The sequence below is a fragment of the Grampus griseus genome, assembly GCF_964374135.1.
Source record: "Grampus griseus genome assembly, chromosome: 13".
NCBI classification, from domain to species: domain Eukaryota; kingdom Metazoa; phylum Chordata; class Mammalia; order Artiodactyla; family Delphinidae; genus Grampus; species Grampus griseus.
The window spans coordinates 50696833-50714151 of NC_139007.1; the positions used below are offsets into that span (position 1 = coordinate 50696833).

Consider the following 17319-nt stretch of genomic DNA (forward strand, 5'->3'; position numbering starts at 1 on the left):
TAATAATTAAAAAATTACAATGGAATTAAAGAATGCCTAAAACTGAATGATAATACTATATATATACAAGCTTGGGAGATGCTGTTGAAGTAGCACTTAAAGGAAAATTTATTGCTTGCCATGTGTGTAGAAAGGGTAGAGACTAATAAAATAAGCATACATATTAAGATGTTTAAAAATGAACACAAAAATCTTAAATAAATCAGAATCAAAGCAAATATACATTAATAGAATAGATTAAAATGTATTTATTCACAAAGTACTATACTCTACAGCAGTGAAAATGAATGAACTATAACTACACAGAAACAATGATGAATCTGAGAAGCATAACATTAAGTAAAAAATCTCAGAATATGTCTTATAATATGAAATATATATGAACCGGTGATAAAATTAAGAAAAAAAATCAAAAGAATTGAAAAAAACACACCAAAATTCAGTGTTTTAGTTACCTCTGCCAGGAATCAAGAGATGGGATGGGGAGAGTCCAAAGGTAGAGTCACATTATTTTTAGTGTCTAGTTTTTAAATATACACATATATGTTATTTTGTTTATGTACAATATCAAATAATAAAATACTTTTAAAGAACAAACACTCATGGAACAATTTGAGTTTGTGGAGGAGAAAAGTAAATTCAAATTCTAACATTAATCTGTATGCAAAGTTAAATTACAGAAAAGGATAATCATCTCTCTTGTTAAATCTTCATTTCCTGAGGAATTATTTTAGAAATGGGAAGGTCCTTTTTTTTCTCTTTCTGTTTTTAAGTATATAATCAATCTCTTGGCTTAAACAATGAAAAAGGCAATTATAAAAATAATAATTTATTTAAATCAATGAAGATGTCTTTTTAAAAAAATGGTCAAACAATTTTTATAGACCACAGGGAGAGATTTAATAGTCTTAAAATTTAAGTGTCTGCAATTTAGTTTATTTGGGGGAAAATATTTTGGTCAACATTAGGCAAATCAATTCAATATATAACTGGCATGATTAACACTATTTAAACTAATTTTTAAAACTAAGCAAATAATGTTTCAAGACTTTTTCTACAGCTGCATCTTAATCAGACTATTACGTTTTCTCATGCACTGCTAGAAATGTGACTGGCATATGTTGTGTAGTAACAAAATTGATTCAATTATTTGAAAGTTAAAGTGTTGATATGCCACCATTAGTTAATTGCATATTATTTTTTATTAGCAACTTAAGTAGCCTGAGATAACATAAATAATATGATTTAGTCATGAATTAACTCTTATGGGACTTTTAGGTTGGATTTGATCTCTTTAGAAAAGATCATTATTTTAATTGTTTATAAAAGGAAATTACAGATAATATCAACATAAAGCAAAGCATACTCTTCCTGTGTTTAAGAATTTAAGAGAATTCATTCTTTTTGCCACTAGGTTATCATTTTATAATTCACTGACTCATTAATAGTTTCATGATTGTCTGAAAAAGTGAAATCTTCTTTCAAATGGCAAGAACATGCTTATTAGGAAATTCTGGCTTTCTAAAATTCTTAAAAAGTTTCACTCCTTGGACATACAATCAATAAAAAACAGGTTACGCTTTTTTTGTTGTTTTTTGTTTTTGCGGTACGCGGGCCTCTCACTGTTGTGGCCTCTCCCGTTGCGAAGCACAGGCTCTGGACACGCAGGCTCAGTGGCCATGGCTCACGGGCCCAGCCACTCCGCGGCATGTGGGATCTTCCCGGACCGGGGCACGAACCCGTAACCCCTCCATCGGCAGGCGAACTCTCAACCACTGCGCCACCAGGGAAGCCCAGGTTACGCTTTTATTAATGACAGGTGGTATACTTCGGTTATGTTTAATTATAATCTTTTAAAAGAAGTCCTTAACCTAAGATATACCAAACATGTAAATTAGGAAAAAGACTATTAGCCTTTACATCCATAGACATTTTAATTTTACCTGTGCTTATTTAAATTTTCAGACAAATTTCCAAGGTAGCTGAATTTGATATCTAAAATATCCATCATACTTTAATATTGATGCAAATTACTTATTAATTTACCATATTTATACAAGAAAAAAAATGCAGAACCAAAAAAAATGAATGAGCATTTTAAAAGTTAGAAAGTATTAAAAAACAAATTGCAAATGTAAGCTACAAGGAAGTTGTCTAAAACACGGAAATCCTGACTAGTTCTCTGCTGGGTTTGTTTGAAGTTTTATTAAAAAGCAATTCATTTCTATAACAGATTAAATTTATCAGTATAGCCTTAAAAAGTTAAATTCATTATTTTAATAGCAAAATTAGATCTCAGGGAATTTATAATGATCCAAACCTGTCTATGCAGATAATTTTGGTGAGGTGCTAACAGTAAAATCCTCACTATTTACTATCAGAGAAAAATATTACAGAAAAAGATGTCAAAGTTAAATTTCAGCACAGAATCATCTCAAGAAATGTTCTTACTACATCACTCGTTTTAAAATACTCATTTTGAGGGGCAAGCCAACCTAGCTTTACTTAAATGTTGACTATTAGATACTAAGAACAAAAGAACTATGGATTCCTATAAAATCTTTTTCCTTGATACCCCAACACCCACTACGATAAATATATTGTCAGTGTCACAGCTACGTCAAGAGCCTTGAAAATCTTCTAGGTGCAAACCTTCCCTTGGCACCATTTGCTTTTTAATAATGTATTTTCTCATTTCTTTGTTTTATTTCATGTATTCCCTTTGGGCAAGTTCCTGGGGAATGATGTTTTAGGATGTACAAGGGTTTTTTTTTCAAAGAAAAAGTTTTCCAAAGACTTAAAATATTAATATCAATAAGAAATGGTTGCACTGTTTAAAATTCAAAAATATGAATATTTCTTTTGCTTTTAATTTTTAAGGTAATAGATCTTAAATATAATACAATCTCATGCCTCTTGATGTCTTCCTGCAAACTCCATGGAAAGGTAATTATTCATTATATATTTACCATATATACAAAGAAAAAATATAGAATGAAAATTAAATGACTATTTAGAAATAAAAAAGCTACATCCTTTGAAAAAGTAAATTCTACAAAAACAGGCATTGATTAATCCATAATAGTCTGTGAATCATGAAAAATTTGATTTTGCAATGTAATTTTCACTGATGTAATAGAGAAATGTTATTGCATTGCTGATTCTTTTTTATCCCTATAATAAAACTCTAGGTATTTGAGAATCCAGTCCCATGGGATGGTTTCAAAAATCTCAATCAGAGCAAGCCACGAGAATTCAGAAAGAGATACTGCCCCTCTCTTTTACATCAGTCTTTTCCCACATATTAACAACTTCACCCACCCCCACCAAAAAATCTGGTAATGAATTACATTCTCTGTGCATTCAGCACCAAAGCAGAAAAAATGACCTATCAGAGGTGGAGGACCTGGTCCTGTTCAGAAGACAAGAGATACAGGCACTAGAGTAGAGAATGTGGTTGGAAGGAAGCAATAGGCTCAAAGCAGGAACTATTTCTTGAGCCTCCTTTAGCTAAAGACAATAAGTAACTGAAAAATAAATAAGAAGTCTGACAAAAGAAAAAATTATATAATGTTGGAAAAGGTTCAGGAAAAGAACAATGGTTCTTTAGTTTAAATGATCTTTAGTATGTTCGATTTAATAAGTACCTGAGGCAGTTTTTGATAGTTGCCTCTAAAAAGGCATGTCAAAAAATATGTGCTATAAAAATATAATTTTCATATACCTAGAAACCAACTTATTAAAATGTATCATTCCATGATGCCCTGGACATTTATATCTTATTATCCATAAGAAGCAATATACTTTCTTCCTCACACCTTTCTCTTTTCAGTTACTACTCTTATTCTTACTACTTCTATTACTACTATTCTTGTGAGATTAGACTTTCTGACAATTCCTTCACATTTCACTCCTTTATATAAAATAAGCCACTGCCTTCTGTGGCAATAAGTCTAAAGTTTTTTGGCTTGAAGGTTCTCTACCTCATAGTTTCACCCTACATGTCCTTACTTTTCACTACTTTCTAACACAAGCCAAAGCAATCTTAAGAAAGAAAAACTGAACTGGAGGAATCAGGCTCCCTGACTTCAGACTATACTACAAAGATACAGTAATCAAAACAGTATGGTACCAGCACAAAAACAGAAATAGAGATCAATGGAACAAGATAGGAAGCCCAGAAATAAACCCACACACAAATGGTCAATTAATCTATGACAAAGGAAGCAAGAATATACAATGGAGAAAAGATAGTCCCTTCAATAAGTGGTGCTGGCAAAACTGGACAGCTACATGTAAAAGAATTAAATTAGAACACTCCCTAACACCATACACAAAAATAAACTCACAATGGATTAAAGACTTAAATGTAAGACCAGACACTCTAAAACTCTTAGAGGAAAACATACGCAGAACACCCTATGACATAAATCACAAGTTCCTTTTTGACCCATCTCCTAGAGAAATGGAAATAAAAACAAAAATAAACAAATGGGACCTAATGAAACTTAAAAGTTTTTGTACAGCAAAGGAGACCATAAACAAGATGAAAAGACAACCCTCAGAATGGGAGAAAATATTTGCTAATGAAGCAACTGACAAAGGATTAATCTGCAAAATTTACAAGCAGTTCATGCAGCTCAATATCAAAAAAACAAACAACCCAATCCAAAAATGGGCAGAAGACCTAACTAGACATTTCTCCAAAGAAGATATACAGATAGCCAACAAACACATGAAAGAATGCTCAACATCACTAATCATTAGAGAAATGCAAATCAAAACTACCTCACACTGGTCAGAATGGCCATCATCAAAAAGTCTACAAATAATAAATGATGGAAAGGGTGTGGAGAAAAGGGAACCCTCCTACACTGTTGGTAGGAATGTAAATTGATACAGCCACTATGGAGAACAGTATGGAGGTTCCTTAAAAAACTAAAAATAGAGCTACCATATGACCCAGCAATCCTACTCCTTGTCATATATCTGGAGAAAAACATAATTCAAAAAGACACATGCACTCCAACGTTTATAGCAGCACTATTTACAATAGCCAAGACACTGAAAAAACCTAAGGGTCCATCGACAGAAAAATGGATAAAGAAGATGTGGTATATATATATACAATGGAATATTACTCAACCATAAAAAAGAATGAAATAATGCCATCTGCAGCAACATGGATGAACCCAGAGATTATCATACTAAGTGAAGTAAGCCAGACAGAGAAAGACAAATATCATACGATATTGCTTATATGTGGAATCTAAAAAAAGGATACAAATTAACTTATTTACAAAACAGAAATAGACTCACAGACATAGAAAACAAACTTATGGTTACCAAAGGAGAAAGAGGGAGGAGGAATAAATTAGGAGTTTGGTATTAAAATATACACACTACTATATATAAAATAGATAACCAACAAGGACCTACTGTATAGCACAGGGAACTCTACTCAATATTTTGAAATAACATATAATGGAAGAGAATGTAAAAAAAAAGTATATATATATATACGTGTTGAAGTGAATCACATTACTGTACACCTGAAACTAACACAGCATTGTTAATCAACTATATTTCAAGAAAAATTTTTAAAAAACACAAGCCCCCAACTCCAGCCAACTCTTCCTTTGATTGCCTCTATATACTATGCTTGTTTGCCCACTGTGAAATAATAGAAAAATATATATATTAGTCTTTGCTCCTAGTTCCTGGTATAAAGCTCGTAAATCCCTTGGAATTTCCTGGGTGACAGGAGAGTCTTTTGTTCTAATTTGGCAATGCTTGGTGGGCCTCTAGATAGGGGTTTGTCATCAGAAAGACCAAGCCAGATTAGAAATGTGGCACTTTCAGCCTCACACCCCACCCTCCAGGAAGGGGAGAGTGCTAGAGATTGAGTTAAGGATCCATCATGCCTATGTGATGAAGCCTCCATAAAAGTCCCAGAAGTACGAGGTTCAAGAATCTTCTGAGTTGCTGAAGACATCTACATGCCAGAAGGCTGGTGCACCCCAACTCCATAGGGACAGAAGCTCCTGTGCTCGGACCCTTCCAGGTGTCGTCCTGCGTATCTCTTCATCAGGCTGTTCATTTGTATCCTTTATCATATCTTTTATTATATAATAAACTGGTACACCTAAGTAAGCTTTCCCCTGAGTTCTGTGATCTGTTCTACCAAATAATTTAATACAAGGGAGGGGTGTCATGGGAGAGTCTAACTTGTAGCCAAGTAGGACAGAAGTTGTGGATAACCAGGGGACCTACTATTTTTGACTGGCATCTGAATTTGAGGAGCAATCTCATGGGACTGAGTCCTTAACCTATGATATGCTAACTCCAGTTAGTATCAGAAATGAATTGAATTGTAGGACATCTAGCTGGTGTCACAGAGAATTACTTGGTGTGAAAACAATCCTACTTGCATGGTGTCAGAAGTGTTAGGAGTGTGGTAGTAGCGTGAGAGTAATGGAGAAACACACAGGAGCAGTGAGTTTCTTTATACCCTCTTTTTCCAATTATCCAATCCTAACCATTTTTAAATACAAATCCTGGAGTTACCTCCTATATGAAGTCTGTCCTGACTACCTTTGGCTGTAGGGTAAGAGTACGGAGTGGGATAGTTTCAGAGGGCTTTCCTGAGCATGAAATATAAGCTTTGCTCTTGAATCAGTGAGACAATTCTGTACCCTTGTAATTATTTTCCTTTTTATAAACGCCTGAAGCAAGTCCATGTGGGGCTCTATTACTTGCAGTCAAAAAAATTTGAATGAGATATATGGCAAGTACCACCTTTACCAATTGTCTTGTATTGTCCTCAGTACTCACTAAATGTTGAACATAGCAGAAGCACTCAAGAAACACTGAGATCTGCTCTGCCCAATGCAGTAGCCACCGACCACCTGGGCTATAGGGAATTGAAATGTGACTAGTACAAATTGAAATGTGACTTAAATGTAAAATACACACACAATTTCAAAGGCTAAATTAAAATTATGTAAATTATCAATATACTTCTATATTGATTACATTTTGAAATAATATTTGTATATAGACAAATAAAATTATTAAAATTGTTTTCGCCTGTTTCTTTTTACCCTTTAAATGTGTCTACTTGAAAATTTAAAACTATGCATGTGGCTCACATGACGTTACATTATATAGCACTGATTTAAAATGATTTGTCTTCTTAAATCCAGAAACATGGGAAGGAAATTTGCTATTTCCCAGAATTTTAGAATTTATAGGGAAATTTATAGTTGTATCCTGTATAATTTGAGCTATCCATACCCAGATTGTGGCATTTCAGAGAGTATTTTCTGAGAGTTTGGTCTCTTTATGTTATATACAAGATTAGATCCATTCCTTACTATGTATTCTTCTCAGATATATAATTATAATTAAGCTAATGAGCATTAGAAAACAACAGCAAAGGAAACATTATTGCTCAACTATATATGCTCTGTAGCAAATTTTTAGTGACTGAGGGTTTAAGGCAGAAGCAGGATTATTTATTCCATTCTACCTCAATCACTGAAAAGACATGTATTGAATGCAAGTCACTTTAATCTTCAGGTTCAAGAACATGTATTTCTGCTACAAGTTATTTCAAATAACGTAGTTTAGTTTTTTGAGTTTCAACATAAATAAGATGAAATAAGATCAAATTCCTGTCAGAGGGTTTAGTACGAAATGACTCAATCTCTGAACACGTTAAAAAATAAATATTTCATGAATTTCAGCTTGAAATTCATACTGTGTGCCAAAGAGAATTTATCATCAATACAAGCAGTACTTACTTGATACTCTTGCAGGTTTTTCTGCTAAAAATAAAGAAAAAAAGTCTTGCTTAACTCAGGTAAAATGCAAAGAAATTATACATCAATAGGCTATATAAATGTATCTAATATCTTTAGACTTTCTTCCTTATTGTTCAGGAGTTGGTGAAGAAATGTAACTCTATTGCCTGATAACATGGATCTTTGTAAGCTGTGACAAAGTGAGAGAGTGGCATGGACATATATACACTACCAAACGTAAAATAGCTAGCTAGTGGGAAGCAGCCGCATAGCACAGGGAGATCAGCTCGGTGCTTTGTGACCACCTAGAGGGGTGGGATAGGGAGGATGGGAGGGAGGCAGACACAAGAGGGAAGAGATATGGGGACATATGTGTATGTATAACTGATTCACTTTGTTATAAAGCAGAAACTAACACACCATTGTAAAGCAATTATACTCCAATAAAGATGTTAAAAAAAATGGATCTTTGAATAACTTAATTGCTTTTATGTGTTTCACAGCATATTTATGCTTTTTAAACACTCATTAAAATCAGCAGGATCTTTTTTAAATTGCTTTGGTTTAACTATAATTATACCTAACTCCAGTGAAATTGCTTTGTATGATGTAATTAATCTAAATATTTGCTATACAGTTTCCAAATTCCATAAAATATATTATTGAGAATTATTTTCCTTTCAAAGATGAATAAAGACAAATAACTACCTATTAGACTATAAAATATAAATCTTAAAAAGCGACATGCAAAATCAGCTTAATTTTTCATAATCATTTATTTATTAGTTTCAATGAGGGATTATAATTCTTCAAATATGTTTTTCCATTAAACTGTATGAATGTAGGACAAAGATATAAAGTGGAATGATTGTCCCAAATAGTATAGCAGACATTCTAACTTTCTGAAACAAAGAGGATTGGTAACATCTATATTCCATTAACATTAGTCTCATTTAGAGGGCTAGGTTTGAAAATATAATTTTTAAGGAATCTGCATAACATGTTTTACTTTGAGACTTGTAGAGTTTCTGATATAAACCTAAGAATTACAAATTTAGAAAAGTTAGGTTAATGCCAACAGAAGGGTTTATTTTTGTGGGGGGGATACTTATGTTTTCGGTGATATTATAGCAGCACATGTATAAAATTGCAAAACAAACAAAATAATTCAGAAAAATGCTTTAGTAAAGCTAATGTTATAATTTTTCCTTTAAAAATACTAGCGTTGGCTAAAGAGACAGGAACTTAGAAAGGAATAAAATAAACATTTATTGAGATGCAATGAACCATTCGTTGAGTGAAGGAATGAATAAGAATGTGCCTAGAGCTGGTATTCTCAACCAGCTCTAGGTTGGACTTGTGCTTTCACATGTAACAATTTTTCCCTTCTGTGTATTCATAATATGAAGATCTTAGAAATAATGGACTCACAGAATAGAGTAAGAAAGGAGTATCCATCCAATGTCCAAATCCCTAGAATCCCTTGTGCAGCCCTCTAGTCTTAGCACTAATAGACCACTTCCTTGGGGACAAAGTGGGGTACATTTTATCTTTGGGCTGCTCTGATTGGTAGAAAGCTTTCCCTTATATTTGCCACAGTGTGGTAGGATAGTGAAATGTAATTGAATGGGCTTAAGTCTTTGATGTCACATCCACTTGGAGGCAATTCCTGTCTCTATTATGTAAACACTGAGATGTTAGACTTCCCTTCATCTAGCATTAACTCGGCTTTAAACTGGGAATGATAATTGGTCCTGTACTAAGGAGGAAATTGAGCTAATAATAGGAAAGGATATAGCTACAGGTATTCAAAATAATCCATTTCTTTTCATTCTTCTGGCTAAATATCTTAAAAGGTATCAAGTTTTGCAGAAAGTTCCAATATAAAAATTGTGTTCCTGTATCTTTGTACAAATTTGATATTTCTCTTATTCTAAATGTTACCCCTTAATATTACTGATAATTGTGTCTAGATATGCCCTGCCATTGCAAGTATACATACTACAGTAAGAAACAACAGGGAACCAGTGAAAAACAAGATTCCTCCCCAACACCTGCACCCCACCCCCAGTACACACACACACTAGAGATCTATGTATTTACTATGAATGAAAATTCTTGCTCAATTATGGTATGTTTATTTAGCACTTTAAAATTTAAGGCATTTACGTTTTGTTACATTTTGGATTAATTAGATTCGCCTAAAATTTTATGACCCAGACTACATAATTCAGCTGTACTCTTATAGTTTTATGATAATATCACCAAAATAGGTCATTTTCATTTTAGGTAAAGAACATCTACCTGACATGTGCATGCTGGCATCTGCCTTCTACTACCCACTTTGCATCTACATTGAATTAATTTCAAAGACCAGTATATAAATAATAAAAATATATACATGATATTAGCTACATTTTATGTAGTCATAGATAAAATGAATCTCGGCATCTCGGCTTCCTCTTTTTACTACTCTCTCATTCTTGACTGTAGTCATGCTGTGAAAATCTTTTGCAATAAAAGAGATTTTTCTTCTGGTATGTACTCAAATATCTTATGAAGGTTTAGGTTGTTAATAGTTTCTATTTCTCCACATTTCCTAGTTTTCCACTGAAATGTAAGCTTTCTGCTAGATTTCCTACCTGTCCACTTCCTCTGCTGTTAGCAGTAGTGTATACCTGCTAGACTTCCTTGCTTTAAAAAAATTTAGTGTTAATATTAAACACCAACATAATTCAGGCACCTCCACATCAACATAGCATTTGAATCTTTACAAAGTTCAAGATTACCTTTTGTCACATTGTGTAATTGAAGACTTTCTTTTCTAGTTGGCACTGTATATAAAGAAAATGTAAATTAAAATATGAATTTTTAAAGATGTTCATAAAATTTTGGTTCACTTCATCTCTAAGCTTTAGCAACGTGAGAATAATTTAAATGTTGTAAATATTTTCTTGAGGCTTTAAAAAAAATTTCCTTTCTACTAACACCTAACAAAAATAAATGACTGTTTTGTTTGCATAAACAAAGATATAACATAATCAGTGATTTCAGGGTACTAAAATGAATTAGAGCCCATGGACAATGGGTCATTACGATTAACTGAATTTAGGTATAAACCAGAAAAAAAGTGTCGTCTTTTGTTGCTAACAATCTTTTTGGTATGGCTAAAAATGCTTTCCTCATGACTCGATAGAGTATTTCTCTGATGATTAAGGCCTTTTCAAGTTTTTTAGATAACTACATGGAAATCAGTGATTATCATATTATATTATGTAGTTTACTAAATAAATAAACCTAATGTTAAGAAAAAAAGCAACTTACAATGCAGCCTCTAACTAGCTGCTCACCAATGACCCAACACATGACTGCATACTGAAGGAGTGGCCTGCCATCCACTGCTCCTTTGACACTGCCATTACCACATAGCCAGGATTATTGACCACATTTCTTTTTTTAATCAGACCAGCAATCATCACATACATAAACAAAAGTTTTATTTAAAATTGAAATAAATTTTGACTCAAAATATTTTGACTTCAGGGCCTTTCAATCTTTTAAAAGTTACCTTTTTCTTCTTTAAGATGTTTCATTTCTGCTTTTTCTATAGAGATAAAATGGTAATTAGAATCATATACATATTTATTCATAAGTCTTCCTAAGGTTTGGAATTACATATTTTGTAGTCAATATTTACAATTCAGGAGTTATATGAAAAGAACTTTATGGTGCTAGTTTAGCAATAATAGGTGGAGTTTGCTTTTAGATCTAAATTTCTGTTCCCTTTAGATATCAAATAATAATGCAATTCATACACCCGTTGCATGGGTAACACCAAAATGAGCTGCGGTTCTGACACATGCTTTAAAATCAGCATCCGTATTTTCATGAATTGCTTTTAAGTAGTATAATTTGTGTAATTACATATTTTTGAATTCCTGTGTTTTGTTTTGTTTTTGTTGTGTTTTTTTTTGGTACGCCGCGGGCCTCTCACTGTTGTGGCCTCTCCCGTTGCGGAGCACAGGCTCCGGACGCTCAGGCTCAGCGGCCATGGCTCACGGGCCCAGCCGCTCCGCGGCATGTGGGATCTTCCCGGACCGGGGCACGAACCCGTGTCCCCTGCCTCGGCAGGCGGACTCTCAACCACTGTGCCACCAGGGAAGCCCAATTCCTGTGTTTTTGTCACTAATTTGACATACATGTCTTAAGACGTCTTTACCTTTACTTTCCTTTTCAGATTTTTCAATTTTCTTCTTCACTAGAGGGTAAAATAACAAGAAACCATTGGTTTATAAAACATAATTTTCTTACTCAATCTTGGAGTAAATATTTGGAGTTGAAATTTAATCCCATAAGTGAAAGGGGGTCAAGGCTCTACCTTTTCAAGATGTGAAGAGAAAGTCTCCCTCCCATGTGTGAGAACATACGTATTTTTGTTACCCTTGGTTACTTGGCTTTGTAAGGCAGAGCCCCCTCCTTTTGTTTTTGTTTTTTACATGCTTTGAAGTAAAGCTAGAGGGAGCCATGCATTTATTAATAAGTTTAAATGAGTAACAGAAAAAACTCTAAACTTTTTATTGTTATCTGTAGGAAATGGGAATTTGATCGGTGCTATGGATGCTCGGTAAATAAACTGTTGAGTAAAAAAAATGTAAGAATCACAATATATCTCTGGGCAAAATGTGGACACATACTTTTTAAAACAGAGTTTTGGTTGATGCTTTTCTTCAACTATATTTATCAGACAAGAGTAAGAAGGAAACCAATATTTAATGATGACAACAACGTATGTAGTGGGAATGTTATATATGTTATTTCATTTAATACTTATAACAAGTCTTTTGGGAAGTCATTATGCCTGGTCTAATAGATGAGGAAACTGGGAATCTGAGCTGTTAAGGTATTTTCCCAAATGTTACACAGCCAGACAGAGACTCAAATTTAAATACTGTTCCCACAAATCTATGTTACCTCCTCTTGGAAAGTAAATATTTACCTGATGCTGTTACTTCTGATGTTTCCTCTTTAGAAAAAAAAAAATAGAAAAAAGGAAGAAAAATAAAAGGAAAGAATAGTTTTGTTTTTCAGTAGCAGACAACTGAACTTCATCTGCATGTATTTCCTATTAAATTCCAATAATAATGACAACAAACACATACACAAAATGGCAAATAGACATACTGGTAACTAATATTTCTGAAAACTAACTGGAATCTATTCTGGAAATAGAACCACTCTACAAATTAATCTTAAACAGTCGATTCATATATGGTAGAAAGAATCAATTTGAAGATCTTTGGGTGGTTTTCTCAATTACAATTATAAATCTCCATTACATAATTTTTTTTTTTTTTTTTTTGGCAGTATGCGGGCCTCTCACTGTTGTGGCCTCTCCCGTTGCGAAGCACAGGCTCCAGACGCGCAGGCTCAGCAGCCAAGGCTCACGGGCCCAGCCGCTTCGCGGCATGTGGGATCTTCCCGGACCAGGGCACGAACCCGTGTCCCCTGCCTCGGCAGGCGGACTCTCAACCACTGCGCCACCAGGGAAGCCCCTCCATTACATAAATTTTTAACACGATCTGCACATGTGCATGCATGCATTTATTAAATATTTATAAAGCAACTTCATGTATAAGATGTATTGAGTGCAATGGGTGGTGTTGAGAGATGAGATTTTAAAATATCACAGAAGTAAACTCAACTCATGATGACTACAGTCAGAGTAGTGAGACAAAACATAAAAATGTTATTTGTCTTAGCCTATGATAATGTAGAACCAACCCTTCATTTTGCTCTTTTAGTAAATTCATAGAACAATTATTTTTAAAAATATAACATGGCAGGCTTTAAAAAATATAGCTTTCCTCACAAATCAGTTCAAATGATAATATTTTCTATAAAACCGATACATTTAATTATCAGTCTAATATAACTTTTTTGGAAGCTATTTTCAAAGTTCAAGGAAAACTAGTTAAAACATTTTATAAAAATGAAGATGTAAAATAATGTTTCATAAACTAAACAGTATTTGCCAATAATTATGCTGATATTTCATATTAGTATTCTAGTTTTGACTTTCAGCCCTTAATTTTTGTAATACCCTTCATATTAGTAGCAATTATACAAACTAAATATACTAGAGATTTTTGCCAACCCAAAGAAAAACTTTAGGCATAACTTCTAGATACACTCTCGATTGATATGCAAATATTTCCCCCCAGGATAATGTCTGGGTCTTAATTTAATAGTACTAAATAAACAGTTTCATTTTTATGAAATTGCATAAAATTTCATAAATTTTCAAAAATTTCATAAATTGTTGCATTCTCACTACCATTTGAAATGCCAAAATAAAACAGTGATTCTGAAATACTAAAACAACTCACCTTCAGCTTTTGAAAAAATATGAAAATAAAAAGCTAATATGTTAAGATTAAATAATTGAAGACAAGTATTCTGTGTTCTGAACTTTTTTTTTTTTTTTTTTTTGCAGTACGTGGGCCTCTCACTGTTGTGGCCTCTCCTGTTGCGGAGCGCAGGCTCAGCGGCCATGGCTCACGGGCCCAGCCGCTACGCGGCACATGGGATCTTCCCGGACCGGGGCACGAACCCGTGTCCCCCGCATCAGCAGGCGGACTCTCAACCACTACGCCACCAGGGAAGCCCTTCTGAACGTTTTTTTAACCCAGCAGTGACAATAAGAGGAATCTCCACACTGTGTTTACTCAATAAACCCTAACAAAAAACTGACAGTACATAAAAGAGAGATGCAACCACCTTTTTTTTTTTTTTTTTTTTTTTTTGCACAGGTATTAGTTATGGTAACTCTGTTAATTACACAGATAATGACAACACAAGTCATTTTAGGCATTTCTTCACATACCCTGGTATAGAGTAATGTGTCTAATAGGCACTCAATAAATACATGTTCAAGGATTAATGAATACAATACACACAAATATTCTTTGTCAGTAAGAATCATTTATATAGGTAATGGTGTAATATCTATTGCATTAACGAAATACCATACTAATTTTTACTGCATGTACAATTTAAAGAAACTATAAAATTAAAATTAATTAAATAGAAAATTCTTAAAATTTTAGAATAGTACACTTACGTGGAGTTGGTTTTGGTTTGTCTAAAAAGTAAAGAAGAAAAGAGAGAAAAGAAAAGAAAAAGTCAGTGATCATTTTCTAGCTATAGCTAAAATACCAGCCCTTTATATTTCCTAATTCTGTTTGTTTGAGTTAAAATAGGAAAAGACTAAACTTACATTAAAATGAGCAGTAGGCAATGCATTTTGAGTAATTTTTAAGTCATATTGCAATGAATTCCTCAAAGAAGTTGTAAAGCTTGAAAGTATAGGGTCTTCTTGGTCTCTTCTTATCCCTGTAAAGCCTCATATTTCATTTTATGAAAAATGAATGCTCAGGATAAATCTGAACTCCTTACTGTTTCTGAATGGCATAAAAGGTATATTCTGCCATGTCTTTTCAGAATACATATTAATATTAATTAATATTAACTATTTAAACTCTTCCAATCCAGTATTTTGAATAAAGAAGCTGACTTTATAAAATCTCAGGAAAGATAAGTGAATGGTGGGTGAAAAACACAAAGCTATACTATCTAAATACATGATTTTTTTCTCCAAAATACCTTGTCTGCTGAAATTATTAACTAAAAGCATTAGTTATGCAGTTTTACACGTAAATATTCATAAAAAAACTAGACAACATTTCATCATGATTGCGAAGAATTTGAATCATCTAAAATTAGGTCAACTAATTCATTAATGGTGGGAATACAAATTAATATAATTTTTTAAAGAATTAGGGATGTCTATAAAAATTACATTGAATGTATCAGTGCACTAAAAAAATTTACTAATTTTACCCCAAAGATAAATTTACAAAACTAGACAGGTAGGTATATTTTTTATTGTATATCATTAAAGAAAGCTTGTTAGATAACTTAAACATAGGTCAATCAGAAACTAGTTAAGTAAACTGTATACAACTATACAATAGAATACTATTAATGAAGAAATGCTTTATGTACTGATATAAAAAAATCTTCAAAAATACATTCTTAAATAGAAAAACCTAGGGACAAAGCTATTTATAGTATGTCATGATTTGTGTAAAAAAAGTGGGAATATATATAATTTGTATATACATATGTGTATATGTCTTTTACATATATTGCTAGAAGGAGACATTAAAAAATAACAATGATTACCTATCAGACATTTTTGGATATTTTGGGAATGAGAATTGGTAGAATAGGAAAAAAGATGAGAGGGAGGGATATTTTCACAGTTAGCCTCCTATATGCCTTAGTGTTGAACCATGTCAAGTATTATATATTTTTTAAATTGAATAATAGTTGTAAAAGTATTAAGCTATTATAGAATGGGATAACTTCTATTTTAAGCAATTAAACCAAGTAGAAATTCATGATTAGTTTTCAGTGAAATATTATATGTGCAATTTGATAGGCTATTTTACAGTATATAAACAGTGAGTCAACATTACCAGTATGATAAATGATATTAATATTGACATCAGTGAAATACTGAATATTTTGGAAGGGTCTTATGAACCATGAAGGCAAATACTATTTTGTTAATACTGCTGTATTATAATAGAATGCTTAGCAATCCATATATATTGGTTATAATATTTAGCCTTATATTAGATAAACTAGATTCTACCACAAAACCACAAGACTAAACATTACGAAGAAATAAAATGAAAGGTATTTATATGTTTTGCTTTAATTTTCAAATTTAATAAAAATAGTGAATTAGGACAGAATATAAACCAGAAAGGCAAAAACACCTGTTTTTATAGATGGAGATTCTTTTTCTTGATGTTCAGTTTTTTCTAGAGAGAGAAATCAAAATTAACTGACACTCTGTAGATTGTTTGCATAGCAAGCAATTTAGTATTTACATATTTGCAGGTGATCCTCAGCATGCCTCCAAAGTCATTTGCATGTAACTTGGAATACAGAAAACATATTGCCATAGAAACACATCATAAACAAGGTCAGGTTCATTCTCAGGACATCCTGTAAGATACTTCGAAGGCGCTAGCCCTCTTAGGGCCATGTGGTGTAAGAAGAAGATAGAATATGACAAAAAGGAGAATAATAATAAGAGGATTTTTCTTTCTTTGCTGAAGGTTGAATCATTCTTTGAGGGTATTTCAAACCAGATGACATTTGCCTTTGGCATTTTACAAGCTCCCTTTTTACCTCTCTGACTCCTACTTCCTTTCTTGCCACATCAGAAGCAATTTGGTGCTGGTCAGAAGCAATTTGGTGCTAGTCATTGGTTTCTTGTTGAAAATGTAACCTAGACTTGCCTTATTCCAGAAAGTGCAACACTTTGTATTTTCATTTTTCTGGAACACCCTCTCTTTTCAGGTTCAGTTAGAACTCTCACAGATGAATCTCAAGTAAATCAAGGACATGACAGCTGTAATCAAAATGTAGAATTGATATT

The 17319-nt window shown here is 33.0% G+C and overlaps 1 protein-coding gene across 8 annotated transcripts in view; it reads right to left on the bottom strand.

Moving 5' to 3' along the window:
• TRDN (triadin) overlaps positions 1-17319 on the bottom strand; it is a 373155-nt gene that overhangs the window by 23733 nt on the left and 332103 nt on the right. For 6 of the 8 annotated variants that reach the window (XM_082668827.1, XM_082668826.1, XM_082668821.1 and 3 more), the window contains 7 exons: positions 16652-16696; positions 14926-14946; positions 12802-12828; positions 12025-12063; positions 11374-11409; positions 10595-10639; positions 7806-7829 (listed from right to left, as the gene is read on the bottom strand). In XM_082668827.1, coding sequence (XP_082524953.1) covers positions 7806-7829; positions 10595-10639; positions 11374-11409; positions 12025-12063; positions 12802-12828; positions 14926-14946; positions 16652-16696 — 237 coding nt within the window. The remainder of the gene's footprint in view (positions 1-7805; positions 7830-10594; positions 10640-11373; positions 11410-12024; positions 12064-12801; positions 12829-14925; positions 14947-16651; positions 16697-17319) is intronic. The other 2 variants (XM_082668823.1, XM_082668822.1) reach the window with 1 other exon arrangement.